The sequence below is a fragment of the Oncorhynchus nerka genome, linkage group LG27 (genome assembly GCF_034236695.1).
Source record: "Oncorhynchus nerka isolate Pitt River linkage group LG27, Oner_Uvic_2.0, whole genome shotgun sequence".
In the NCBI taxonomy this organism is placed as follows: domain Eukaryota; kingdom Metazoa; phylum Chordata; class Actinopteri; order Salmoniformes; family Salmonidae; genus Oncorhynchus; species Oncorhynchus nerka.
Genome location: NC_088422.1, coordinates 45,680,388 through 45,693,245, shown reverse-complemented (window position 1 = coordinate 45,693,245; position 12,858 = coordinate 45,680,388). Strand labels below are relative to the sequence as shown.

At 43.9% G+C, this 12,858-nt stretch overlaps 1 protein-coding gene across 2 annotated transcripts in view; it reads right to left on the bottom strand.

The window, feature by feature from the left end:
• Positions 1 to 12,858, bottom strand: part of oxct1a (3-oxoacid CoA transferase 1a) — a 109,629-nt gene that overhangs the window by 3,558 nt on the left and 93,213 nt on the right. For both annotated transcript variants that reach the window (XM_029638389.2, XM_029638390.2), the window contains exon 15: positions 12,119 to 12,199. In XM_029638389.2, coding sequence (XP_029494249.2) covers positions 12,119 to 12,199 — 81 coding nt within the window. The remainder of the gene's footprint in view (positions 1 to 12,118; positions 12,200 to 12,858) is intronic.

Below are 12,858 nucleotides of genomic sequence, written 5' to 3'. Positions count from 1 at the left end.
CTCTGCGAAGCATTGGCGCTGTTGTGATTTGATTGGAAGTTCACTTTTAGTGTCTCTGCCATTGATCAACAACTCATATTTTGAATACAAACAGGTCATAGGGTAAAAAAAAAAAAGGGTCTTAGATTCATTGTCTCTTTTTGTTCCTGTCCTGCTTTGGCGAGGCACCTACATGGACTTCTTGGGGCCACGACTTCACCCTCTCTCCCTCCCTCTCTGATCATGACTAGATTATGAATACTGCCGTTTAGCTCATGGAGTCCGATAATATGCATTCTAATAGACTTTGTTTGGCATACTCTTATTATGTGTCGCAGGTCTAAGAATATATCACAAAAACATTACCCAGCAACACTCTCGGGAAAGCTGTCACAACCTACAGCTCATTAGTAGGATGGGAGTGACAGGGAGATGCAGGAGGATGGATATGAGAGAGAGAGAGAGAGAGAGAGAGAGAGAGAGAGAGAGATGGGAAAGGAAGGGGAAAACTTGGAAAGACAATTAGAGTAAGGGTGGAGAGCATAGGGAGGGAGGCAGAGAGAGAGAGAGAGAGAGAGAGATGGGAAAGGAAGAGTGTGGGAAAGGAAGGGGAAAACTTGGAAAGACAATTAGAGTAAGGGTGGAGAGCATAGGGAGGGAGGCAGAGACTTGTCTTGGACTGTCTGTGACGTTAGTGACTGGACCACAGCACTGGGCAACAGCATAAAGCCATCATCACACTGTACTATGGATTAGCGTCTTCTAAACTGAGGCAAGTTCTGTTATTCACTAAGCCTGTGAAATTAGCTGGTCTTCTCATCATAATTATCCCTAGTCTGATCTTATCAGTCTGATGACTCCTTCTGTACAGACTCTCATATTCCTCATCTCCCTCGCTCTCCTACGTCCTCTTGCCATCCCTTCCCTCTCTCCCACAATCTTTCTTTCCACTTTTTAATTTCCTAATGTTTCCTCTTTAACCTACACTCTCTTTTCCCTCTCTGCCTTTTCCGATAACGGCAGGCTTTGGGCACCATCACACCTATAAATGCAACTGATTCAGCTCATCAACAAAACCTTGTTGCGTTGCATAACGTTTGTTAGAGCTAGGCTTGAACAAAAGCCTTTTTCACAATTGCGTTCTCCTGGAACAGGGTTAAATAACCGTTTTAACAGAAGTAGACATAGAAAGTGGGGAATAACCAGAGAACATTAAGTACAACTCTGGGAATAGACTGCCAGAGGTAGCAGTTTGCTGCTGCAATTACTCTGAACCAGGGGAATGTCTGTTTCCACTGTGAATAAATAGGTAATTATTTTGGGCTGATTTCCATTTCAGAGGGGAACGCTGTTTCATGATTTACTGTTTACCAAACCAAGCACGTTCCGCAGGGTTACTGTGAGGAGCGCTGCCATCTAGCTAACACACATTGGCAGGCTGCTGTGAAGAGTCCTCATATGAGAGGGGCACAGAGGATCATGTGGCTACCTGATCCACCCAGAGGACAGAGAGGGGGAAGGAAGGAAATAGGGAATAGTAACAAGAGAGGATACCAGGAAGAGAGGGAAATGTAGAGAAGAGAGTGGTGGGGGTGAGGGGAGAGAGAGAGAGAGAGAGAGAGAGAGAGAGAGAGAGAGAGAGAGAAAAGACAGATGGGAGGAAAGAAAACAAGGATAAAACAGAGGAGGGCACAAAGGAACGGTAGGAAAGGATGGGGATAGAAGAGGGGGTAGAGCAGAAAAAGAGGGATAAAAAAAGGGGGAGAGGGAGGTGGTGATGACAGTGGTGGGTAGGGGACGCTTTAACCTTTATAAATGTTGGGAAGCATCTTGCGCAAATCACTCTAAAACGCACCCAGGCAAAAATGTACGGGTGGAAAAAAAGAGAAGCGCACACTGTTTCTCCAACTGGTCATCATTCTACAGCCGCCTTTAGAGAAAGCGAGAGAGCGAGAGAAAGAGAGCGAGAGGGAGAGGCACAGATAGACAGAAAGGAAGAGATTGAGAAAAGGAAAGATACTGGCGCGATAGGACGCCGACAGAAACACGGCTACATGGCACACCAGGCTCCCGCATCGATCTGCCTCTCTACACCTGGCACAAACCCAAACTATCCCCTATAATACTGAATGGACACACACACACACACACCACACACACAATCAATGATCCTGTGCAGGCCTCCATTACACCTCTGTGCCCCCTGTGTAGAAGCCAGCTGAGCTGCTAATGGAGCCAGCGATGACTGCTGAAGCCTTTTGTCCTGCTGAGCACAGTAGACAGCAACAAGCATTTACCCAGGGTCACAGGATGTCTGCTCTGGTGTGCTCAGGTAGGTTAGAGTACAGATTATAGGGCACATTAAGCCATAGAGCCCATCAGATTAAACTAAATACGGCACAAAAAGCATTGTCAATATTTTAACACTTACAGTACCTTCAGAGAGTATTCACAACCCTTTGCTTTTTCCACATTTTGATGTGTTATGCAGTAGGATTCAGATGGATTTATTTAGCTTCTTTTTTTGTCAACGACCTACACAAAATACTCCTAATGTCAAAATGGAAAACTAACATTTGTAAAAAAATATATATATAAAAAAAAAACTATATGAAAAATAAAACACTAATATATCTTGATTGGATGAGTAGTCAACACCCTGAGCCAATACATGTTAGAATCCCCTTTGGCAGTGATTACAGCAGAGTCTTTCTGGGTAAGTCTCTAAGAGTTTTGCACACCTGGAGTGTACAATATTTGCACATTATTATTTTTTAAATTATTCCAAGCTCTGTCAAGTTGGTTGTTGATCATTGCTAAACAAAGTCTTGCCATAGATTTTCAAGCCAATTTAAGTCAAAACTGTAACTAGGCCACTCAGGAACATTCAATGTGGTCTTGGTAAGCATATTTGGCCTCGTGTTTTAGGTTATTGTCCAGCTGAAATGTGAATTTGTCTCCCAGTGTCTAGTGGAAAGCAGACGGAACAAGGTTTTCCTCTAGGATTTTGCCTGTGCTTAGATCTATTCTGTTTCTTTTTATCATAAAAAACGTCCTAGTCCTTGACGATGACAAGTATAATGCACAACATGATGTAGCCACCACCATGCTTAAAAATATGAAGAGTGGTACACTCAGTGATGTGTTGTGTTGGATTTGCCCCAAACATAACACTTTGTATTCAGTTCATTTCTTTGCCACATCTTTGCCATTTTACTTTCGTGCCTTATTGGAAACAGGATGCATGTTTTGGAAAATTTTTATTCTGTACAGACATCCTTCTATTCACTCTGTCATTTAGGTTAGTATTGTGGAGTCATTACAATGTTGTTGATCCATCCTCAGTCTTCTCCAATCATAGCCATTAAGATGTAACTGTTTTAAAGTCACCATTGGTCGCATGCTGAAATCCCTAAGCGGTTTTCCTTTCTCTCTGGCAACTGAGTTAGGAAGGATGCCTGTATATTTGTAGTTACTGGGTGTAATTCATACACCATCCAAAGTGTAACTAATAACTTCACAACACTACCAATAGCTTCCCTTCTTTGTGAGGCATTGGAAAACCTCCCTGGTCTTTGTGGTTGAATCTGTGTTTGAAATTCACTGATCGACTGAGGTACCTTGCAGGAAATTGTATGTGTGGGGTAGAAAGATGAGGTAGTCATTAAAAAAATCATGGTAAACACTATTATTGCACACAGAGTTGTTTTATTTTTTAAATTTTATTTCACCAGGTAGGCTAGTTGAGAACAAGTTCTCATTTTCAACTGCGACCTGGCCAAGATAAAGCATAGCAGTGTGAACAGACAACAACACAGAGTTACACATGGAGTAAACAATTAACAAGTCAATAACACAGTAGAAAAAAGAAAAAAAAGAGAGTCTATACATTGTGTGCAAAAGGCATGAGGAGGTAGGCGAATAATTAAAATTTTGCAGATTAACACTGGAGTGATAAATGATCAGATGGTCGTGTACAGGTAGAGATACTGGTGTGCAAAAGAGCAGAGAAGTAAATAAATATAAACAGTATGGGGAAGAGGTAGGTAAAATTGGGTGGGCTATTTACCGATAGACTATGTACAGCTGCAGCGATCGGTTAGCTGCTCAGATAGCAGATGTTTGAAGTTGGTGAGGGAGATAAAAGTCCATGTGACTTGTTAAGCAAATGTATACTTCTCAATGTATTTAGGCTTGCCATAACAAAGGGGTTAAATAAAATGGGACTAATACAAAAATGTGCCTGCTTGCTACAGTATGCGATATTCAGATCGAAACATCTACCAGTAAGGCTCTGGGCTAAATTCTGACTGATACGCTTACCTGCTGCTAAACTGTGAAATTGTATTACAGGAATTGTGCTATGTAACCCTGTAGGGGATGAATAGACATGCAGAACAGGCGCAGAACAGCTGGTAAACATGAGCAGGAACAGCAAATGTATTGGGCCATCTGTCAGAACACTGGAATCACAACACATGTACAGCATACAGCCCCATGCTGCACACATACAACACTACAGTAATAATGGCTCAGGCTTTGGAAAACATTGTAAGAATGTTAGGCATCCTCCATGTATCTCATTTAGAACAATCACGGTAAGATAGCCTCAGAGTTGAACATTTTATAATCCTACCATAAAAAAAATAACTGTGGCTTCTCAAACAGTATATCCTTTGAGTTACTTTTTTTACTAAAGTCAAATGTACAGAGAACTCAAATATAAATGCCGATAGGCAACAATTTCAAAGATTTTACTGAGTTCCAGTTCATATACGGAAATCATTTTTAATTTTGTTTGTTGTTTTTTTACCCCGCTTTCTCCTGAATTTCGTGGTGTCCAATTGGTAGTTATAGTCGTCTCACCGCTGCAACTCCCATACGGACTCGGGAGAGGCGAGAGCCATGTGGCCCCCGAAACACAACCCAACCAAGCCGCACTGCTTCTTGACACAATGCCCACTTAACCCGGAAGCCAGCCGCACAAATGTGTCGGAGGAAACACCGTGCACCTGGCGACCGTGTCAGCGTGCAATGCGCCCAGCTCGCCACAGGAGTCGCTAGTGCGTGATGGGACAAGGAAATCCCTGCCGTCCAAACCCTCCCCTAACCTGGACGACGCTGGGCCAATTGTACGCCGCCACATGGGTCGACAGAGCCTGGGCTCGAACCCAGAATCTCTAGTGGCACAGCTAGCACTGTGATGCAGTACCTTAGACCACTGCGCCACTCGGACGGCAAGTTGCTGGATATTGGCGAGAACTGGAACACACTGTCGTACACGTTGATCCAGAGCATCCCAAACAGTCTCAATGGGTGACATGTCTGGTGAGTATGCAGGCTATGAAATAATTGGGACATTTTCAGCTTCCAGGAATTGTGTACAGATCCTTGCGACATGGGGCAGTGCATTTTAATGCTGAAACATTAAAGGTGATGGCGGCGGATGAATGACACCAACAATGGGTGTCTCTTCACGGTATCCCTGTGCTTTCAAATTGTCATCGATAAAATGCAATTATGTTCGTTGTTCCTTGCTTATGCTGCCCTTACCATAACCCCACCGCCACCATGGGGCACTCGGTTCACAATGTTGACGTCAGAAAACCGCTCGCCCACACTGTCTGCCATCTGCCCAGTACAGTTGAAAATGGGATTCATTATTGAAGAGCACACTTCTCCAGCGTGCCAGCGGCCATCGAAGGTGAGCATTTGCCCATTGAAGTTGGTTACGAAAACGAACTGCAATCGGGTCAAGACCCTGGAGCGGACGACAAGCACGCAGATGAGCTTCACTAAGACAGTTTGACAGTTTGTGCAGAAATTCTTCAGCTGTGCAAACCCACAGTTTCATCAGCTGTCCAGGCGGCTGGTCTCAGGCGATCTTGCCGATGAAGAAGCCGGATGCGGGGGTCCTGGGTTGGGCTGTAGCGATCATGATTTGTTGTCAGCTGGTGATTGTCAAACAAATAACTGCCGGTCTCACGGTAATTGACCATTAATTCAAATAAACACTTCTATGGATAGCCTTCAAGCCACTGATGCAGACCTTTGGAACATCTACATTTTAAAAAGTTTAATAAATCTATTTAATATAGCCTACACCATCACAACAAATCCATTATTTATTTTAGACAGGTCTAAAGAAATATGAAGAAAATGTAGTCTATTTAAGAAGAACAGAATAGCATACTCTTGAGTTGTCCTTATGTTAGGCCCTGATATGGCTATGCCATAGGGCTGTGGGCTACACTAGTTCATTTAGCAGACAAGATTTGCTTAGAATTCCGTGACATTATTTTATAGTGTGAAGAATACAATTGAATATAGCTGAATAAAATAGAAAGGGATGTTTTCTCAAAACGATTTCTGAGGTAGTGCGCACATGCTGTGTTGAGCAGTTAACAAAGAAACAGGTCCTCCTATATGCTTAATTTAGAGTTATTTATGCAACTTTAGATGTGATACAAACATTGGGCTATATGTTTTGATTCGTAATACATTCTAAGGCTGCATGATGCGTCTAGGATTGATTTGAAAAGTTGCATGAAAGGCATGAGCTCGGCTTTGTTTCTTGCACAGGCTGCACACACTTCATCAATCTCTCATTGACAAGCACTTGATAAAGCCTCAAATTTCAAGACGGCACTCCCCTAACGTGGCTGTAATGCCCCCTAAAAAAAATCCCTCCTCCCGGCTGCGTATTCTGAAGCACCTCTCACTCACATGGCTCTCTCAGATATCGCAATTCTTATTAGCAAATGCCCGTCACGTGATCGTGTTCTCGTCACAGGCATCTATCTCTGCTCCAAAGTAGGCTACAAGTGAAGACCGACACATCCGAGACACAACTGCGGGCGTCCTTCTTATAGAATTCTGAGGTGCATATTGAAGATGTTAGAAGAACTGTCGACATGTACTTTTCATCAGCCAACAAGATGAGTAGTCCTAATGAACAGCAAAAGCACTAGCCTATGTCATTCTACTATCCCCCTTAGTACAAAAGTTGACCTATTCTATTGATCAATTTGTCCTTCTGTCCGAGAAATAAATATTCCAAACATAGTCTGGGACAGTTGTGGGATGCGATAGATCCCAAACTAATACAACCACTCACATCAAAAAAATATTTTAAAAGCAATGAGGATGATGCAACAGATCAAAACATTTAGCTTAAAATGTTGATAAACTATTAGGCTATATCTCACATTATAAGCCCAGCAATGCGCACACGGCAGTAGGCTATCAGCGCGAATGTTCCAAAATGCAATCAATTCGTGCAAAAACACCATTCTCAAAAGAGACCCCAAATGTGATTATGCATGTAATGCCTTATTATAAAGGTGCCATTTTATGGTGAAAATGACCTTCCCCAAACTTGAAACTCATGTGCCTCCTATTTATGCCAGTTAGGCTCTACACCGGTTGTAAAGCGGATTCATGTGCTTAATTTTAAGAAGTTATTTGGCCACTTTAGTTGTGATACAAACCTTATCAAAACATATAGGCCTATGGACTAGGCTAAGTTGTTTTCATGCAGGCCAGGTAGGCTACACTCCTGTAATGTGAAGCAATGTGCTTACTATTCGTAAAGTTGATCAATAAATATCGTAGGCCAAGCCAATATAAAGCTGATGGGATCCTCCTCTTTTTAAAAACTCTGTTCTCAGGCAATTGCATAGCCTATAGAAATGTGGCGCATCATGCGCTCATGGGCTCTCATGAAGTGTTTGATTTGATTTTTTGACTACATTTGCATTGATGTCAGAATGATTAGAGGGACAATAGAGTGCTGAGTACCAAGCAGTTAGCAAGTTTGGTAATACGTGGTCTGCGGTTGTCAGGCCGGTTGGACGTACTGCCAAATTCTCTAAAACGACATTGGAGGCGGCTTATGGTAAATAAATTAATATAAAATTCTCTGGCAACAAATCAAATGTTCAAATCAAATTGAATTTGTCACATGTGCCGAATACAACACGTGTAGACCTTACAGTGAAATGCTTACTTACGAGCCCCTAACCAACAGTGCAGTTTCCAAATATACGGATAAGAATGAGATAAAAGTAACAAGTAATTAAAGAGCAGCAGTAAAAAAATAACAATCTATACAATCTATGCCGGTACAGAGTCAATGTGTGGGGGCACTGGTTAGTTGAGGTAGTATGTACATGTAGGTAGAGTTAATTAAAGTGACTATGCATAGATGACAACATAGAGTGGCAGTGATGTGGAGAGGGGGCAATGCAAATAGTTTGGGTAGCCATTTGACTAGATGTTCAGAAGTCTTATGGTTTGGGGGTAGAAGCTGTTAAGAAGCCACTTGGACCTAGACTTGGCGTTCCGGTACCGCTTGCTGTGTGGTAGCAGAGAGAACAGTCTATGACTAGGGTGGCTGGAGTCTTTTACAATTTTTAGGGCCTTCCTCTGACACCGCCTGGTATAGAGGTCCTGGATGGCAGGAAGCTTGGCCCCAGTGATGTACTGGGCCGTTTGCACTACCCTATGTAGTGCCTTGCGGTCGGAGGCTGAGCAGTTGCCATACCAGGCAGTGATGCAACCAGTCAGGATGCTCTCAATGGTGCAGCTGTAGAACCTTTTGAGGATCATCGAGGGGGTGTGCTTGGTCCTCTTTTTCCTGTAGTCCACAATCATATCTTTTGTCTTGATCACGTTGAGGGAGTGGTTGTCATCCTGGAACCACACGGCCAGGTCTCTGACCTCCTCCCTCAAGGCTGTCTCGTTGTTGTCGGTGATCAGGCCTACCACTGTTGTGTCATCCGCCTCGGGCTCGTCAGAGCCGTGAAAGAAGAAAAAGGATTCTGCTAGTCCGTGGTGAGTAATCGCAGTCCTGATGTCTAGAAGTTATTTTCCGGTCATAAGAGATGGTAGCGGCAACATTATGTACAAAAAGAGTTTAAAAAATAAGTTACAAACAACGCAGATAAACGAACAAAAAAACACAACCAGTTAGGGGCACGTAAAACATCTGCCTTCTGCTCCGGCGCAATCTTAAAGCTCTGGTGGACATTCCTGCAGTCAGTATGCCAATTGCACATTTGAGACATCCTAATAGTTTATAGGCCAAACCGTTCAGACGCTACAGACATTTTTGTTAGAATAATGTTTTTGGGGGATGTCTCATGGTCTGACAAACACTGCTGTAGCTCGGCCACCTTCCACCGCATATGCGGAAGGCAGACATAAGCGGATGGATTGAGACGAAGCCCATGCAATATATCTCTAGCTTAAACTGATGGATTTTGATGGGGATTTTTGTTATTATGTTACTTTGAATGACGCACGTTTTATTTATTTGGATTATTTCAAGAAATTATAAAAAGTTTGACAACTCTGTTTGTAAGCTTTTAAATCATGTAAATCTCAACTGTTTATCTTTTCCAGTGAAGACATGGATGTCTCATGGTATGGTGAGGTATGCAAAATAGGTCAACTTTGAGCACCTTTAGCTCTTGAATAATTTGTCATTCAGGTCCAAAAAGTCACTTTCTGACCACTTCTACAATGGGCAAATATGTATGGAAGGTTTCGTTCCAACCAATTAATCTTCTCCTTTCCCCCTTCTGATGACCAGGTGGCGAATCGCATCTCTGCATGTCTGGCAGACATATCAGTGTGGATGACGGATCACCACCTCAAGCTGAACCTCGGCAAGATGGAGCTGCTCTTCCTCCCGGGGAAGGACTGCCCGTTCCATGATCTCGCCATCACGGTTGACAACTCCATTGTGTCCTCCTCCCAGAGCGCTAAGAACCTTGGCGTGATCCTGGACAACACCCTGTCGTTCTCAACTAACATCAAGGCGGTGGCCCGTTCCTGTAGGTTCATGCTCTACAACATCCGCAGAGTACGACCCTGCCTCACACAGGAAGCGGCGCAGGTCCTAATCCAGGCACTTGTCATCTCCCGTCTGGATTACTGCAACTCGCTGTTGGCTGGGCTCCCTGCCTGTGCCATTAAACCCTACAACTCATCCAGAACGCCGCAGCCCGTCTGGTGTTCAACCTTCCCAAGTTCTCTCACGTCACCCCGCTCCTCCGCTCTCTCCACTGGCTTCCAGTTGAAGCTCGCATCCGCTACAAGACCATGGTGCTTGCCTACGGAGCTGTGAGGGGAACGGCACCTCAGTACCTCCAGGCTCTGATCAGGCCCTACACCCAAACAAGGGCACTGTGTTCATCCACCTCTGGCCTGCTCGCCTCCCTACCACTGAGGAAGTACAGTTCCCGCTCAGCCCAGTCAAAACTGTTCGCTGCTCTGGCCCCCCAATGGTGAAACAAACTCCCTCACGACGCCAGGACAGCGGAGTCAATCACCACCTTCCGGAGACACCTGAAACCCCACCTCTTTAAGGAATACCTAGGATAGGATAAAGTAATCCTTCTCACCCCCCTTAAAAGATTTAGATGCACTATTGTAAAGTGGCTGTTCCACTGGATGTCATAAGGTGAATGCACCAATTTGTAAGTTGCTCTGGATAAGAGCGTCTGCTAAATGACTTAAATGTAAATGTAATGTAAATGTGCTGTCAGAGTGATTGAACAAAAACATTGTAAGAACATTAGACATCCTAGGGGTAAACTTGTTTATACTGAAACAGTAATAATATATGTGCAGCTTTGCAAACGTTGTAAGAACGCTAGAGCTCATTGGGGGTTTAGTGGTTTCCAGATGAAGCATTATTAGCGCTTAGGTGGGCCATGTGGTGGAGCTAGTAACATCATTAAAATACATCTTCATAAAAGACAGCCCTACGTTCTGGGATATCAAATCAATATTGAGCAATCTGCTGATTGGATTACGGTTAACCAAATAAATGTAATTTCCATCTCCCCAGGTCCCTCTGCAGCATCAAATATATATATATCAGTCCCTGGTGTGTGTGTGTGTGTGTGTGTGTGTGTGTGTGTGTGTGTTTTTCTCACCTTTCTTTCTGTGTTCCAATGTCTATAATAAACTTACCAGGGAAATAGATTTGGTCTATTGTTCAGAATACTGAAACACAAGCCCAGTGGCTGCTAAAGCCAAGCAATTCTGTTTGTACTCTTTCAACCTTTTCCAATGCTGTAAACGTTCATGATTCTGTGAGCTGGAGAGGAGAGTGTCAGCTCTAGGCCCACAGAGGCAGTAATGTATTGTCACTGGAGCAAAGTGTTTCACATAAAGCCTGACATTATGACTCACATTCAGCTTAGGTATGATATAACCCAGGCGTCTGAATAGGCCGAGTCCAAAATATACAGATTCGTTTTGAAGAGTCACTTCAATCTTTCTGTGTGGGAGAGATTCAAATGAGGCATGTGTCGTGAGGAGCTTGATTTGTAAGCCAGTGAATTGAATCTAGACAACACAGATATGTGGGACACATTGGCAAACTGAAAAGAGGGAACAGAGACACACAGGGAAGCACACAGAACTCAAACAGCCCTATGCACATTCACACAGAGACACACAGGGAAACACAGGGAAACACACAGAACTCAAACAGCCCTATGCACATTCACACAGAGACACACAGGGAAACACACAGAACTCAAACAGCCCTATGCACATTCACACAGAGACACACAGGGAAACACAGGGAAACACACAGAACTCAAACAGCCCTATGCACATTCACAGAGACACACAGGGAAACACAGGGAAACACACAGAACTCAAACAGCCCTATGCACATTCACAGAGACACACAGGGAAACACAGGGAAACACACAGAACTCAAACAGCCCTATGCACATTCACACAGAGACACACAGGGGAACACACAGAACTCAAACAGCCCTATGCACATTCACACAGAGACACACAGGGAAACACACAGAACTCAAACAGCCCTATGCACATTCACACAGAGACACACAGGGGAACACACAGAACTCAAACAGCCCTATGCACATTCACACAGAGACACACAGGGAAACACACAGAACTCAAACAGCCCTATGCACATTCACACAGAGACACACAGAACTCAAACAACCCTATGCACATTCACACAGAGACACACAGGGGAACACACAGAACTCAAACAGCCCTATGCACATTCACACATAGACACACAGGGGAACACACATAACACAAACAGCCCTACAGTATGCACTTTCACACAAACACACACCTTTTCAGTGATGATCCGATCCACACACTGTTTTCCTGTCAGTGGCAGGTTGCACGTGTCCAGAATCTTGTGTTTTCCTCCCTGACAAAGATAAAGGGAAAGAGACAAGTGGAGAGAGAACGAGACAGAACAGTTTATGTCAAACAACCACCCAGTTTAACTGGTCACTACGGCTACACCACTGCGTCTGTCCAACAAGAACTGTGGTAGTCTGTTTCTACTGTACCATACTATTCACTATGACAGTTATCAGGGCTTTCGATATAATGTGTGGTAAGCGTGTTCACTGTCCACAGAAAAGCACCTGTGTGTGTGTGTGTGTGGTGTGGAGGAAGGGCAGCTGGGCTCTCGTTATTCTCTGCCCTATGGGTGTGTGATCCTGCTGACCCTCCCTTTCACCCCCTACACAAACACATGTTTGTTTTACTATCCTTATGGGGACCAAACAATTGATTCCCATTCAAAATCCTGTTTTGTAACCCTAATTGTAACCCTAACCCTTAACCTAACCCCTAAGCCTAAAATAGCCTTTTTTCTTGTGGGGGCCGATGTCACGTCCCCACTTTTCTGAATTCTCCTTGTTTTACCTATCCTTGTGAGGAGACACACACACACAGGTTGCTCATGATGAGCAGAGTGGGGGACCATGATAAATAAATAAGACCGGCGCAGCGGTCAACAGGTATCAGTAAACATCTCCATGTCCCTATTCACATCCACCTGCTCCGCCATCTGGACTG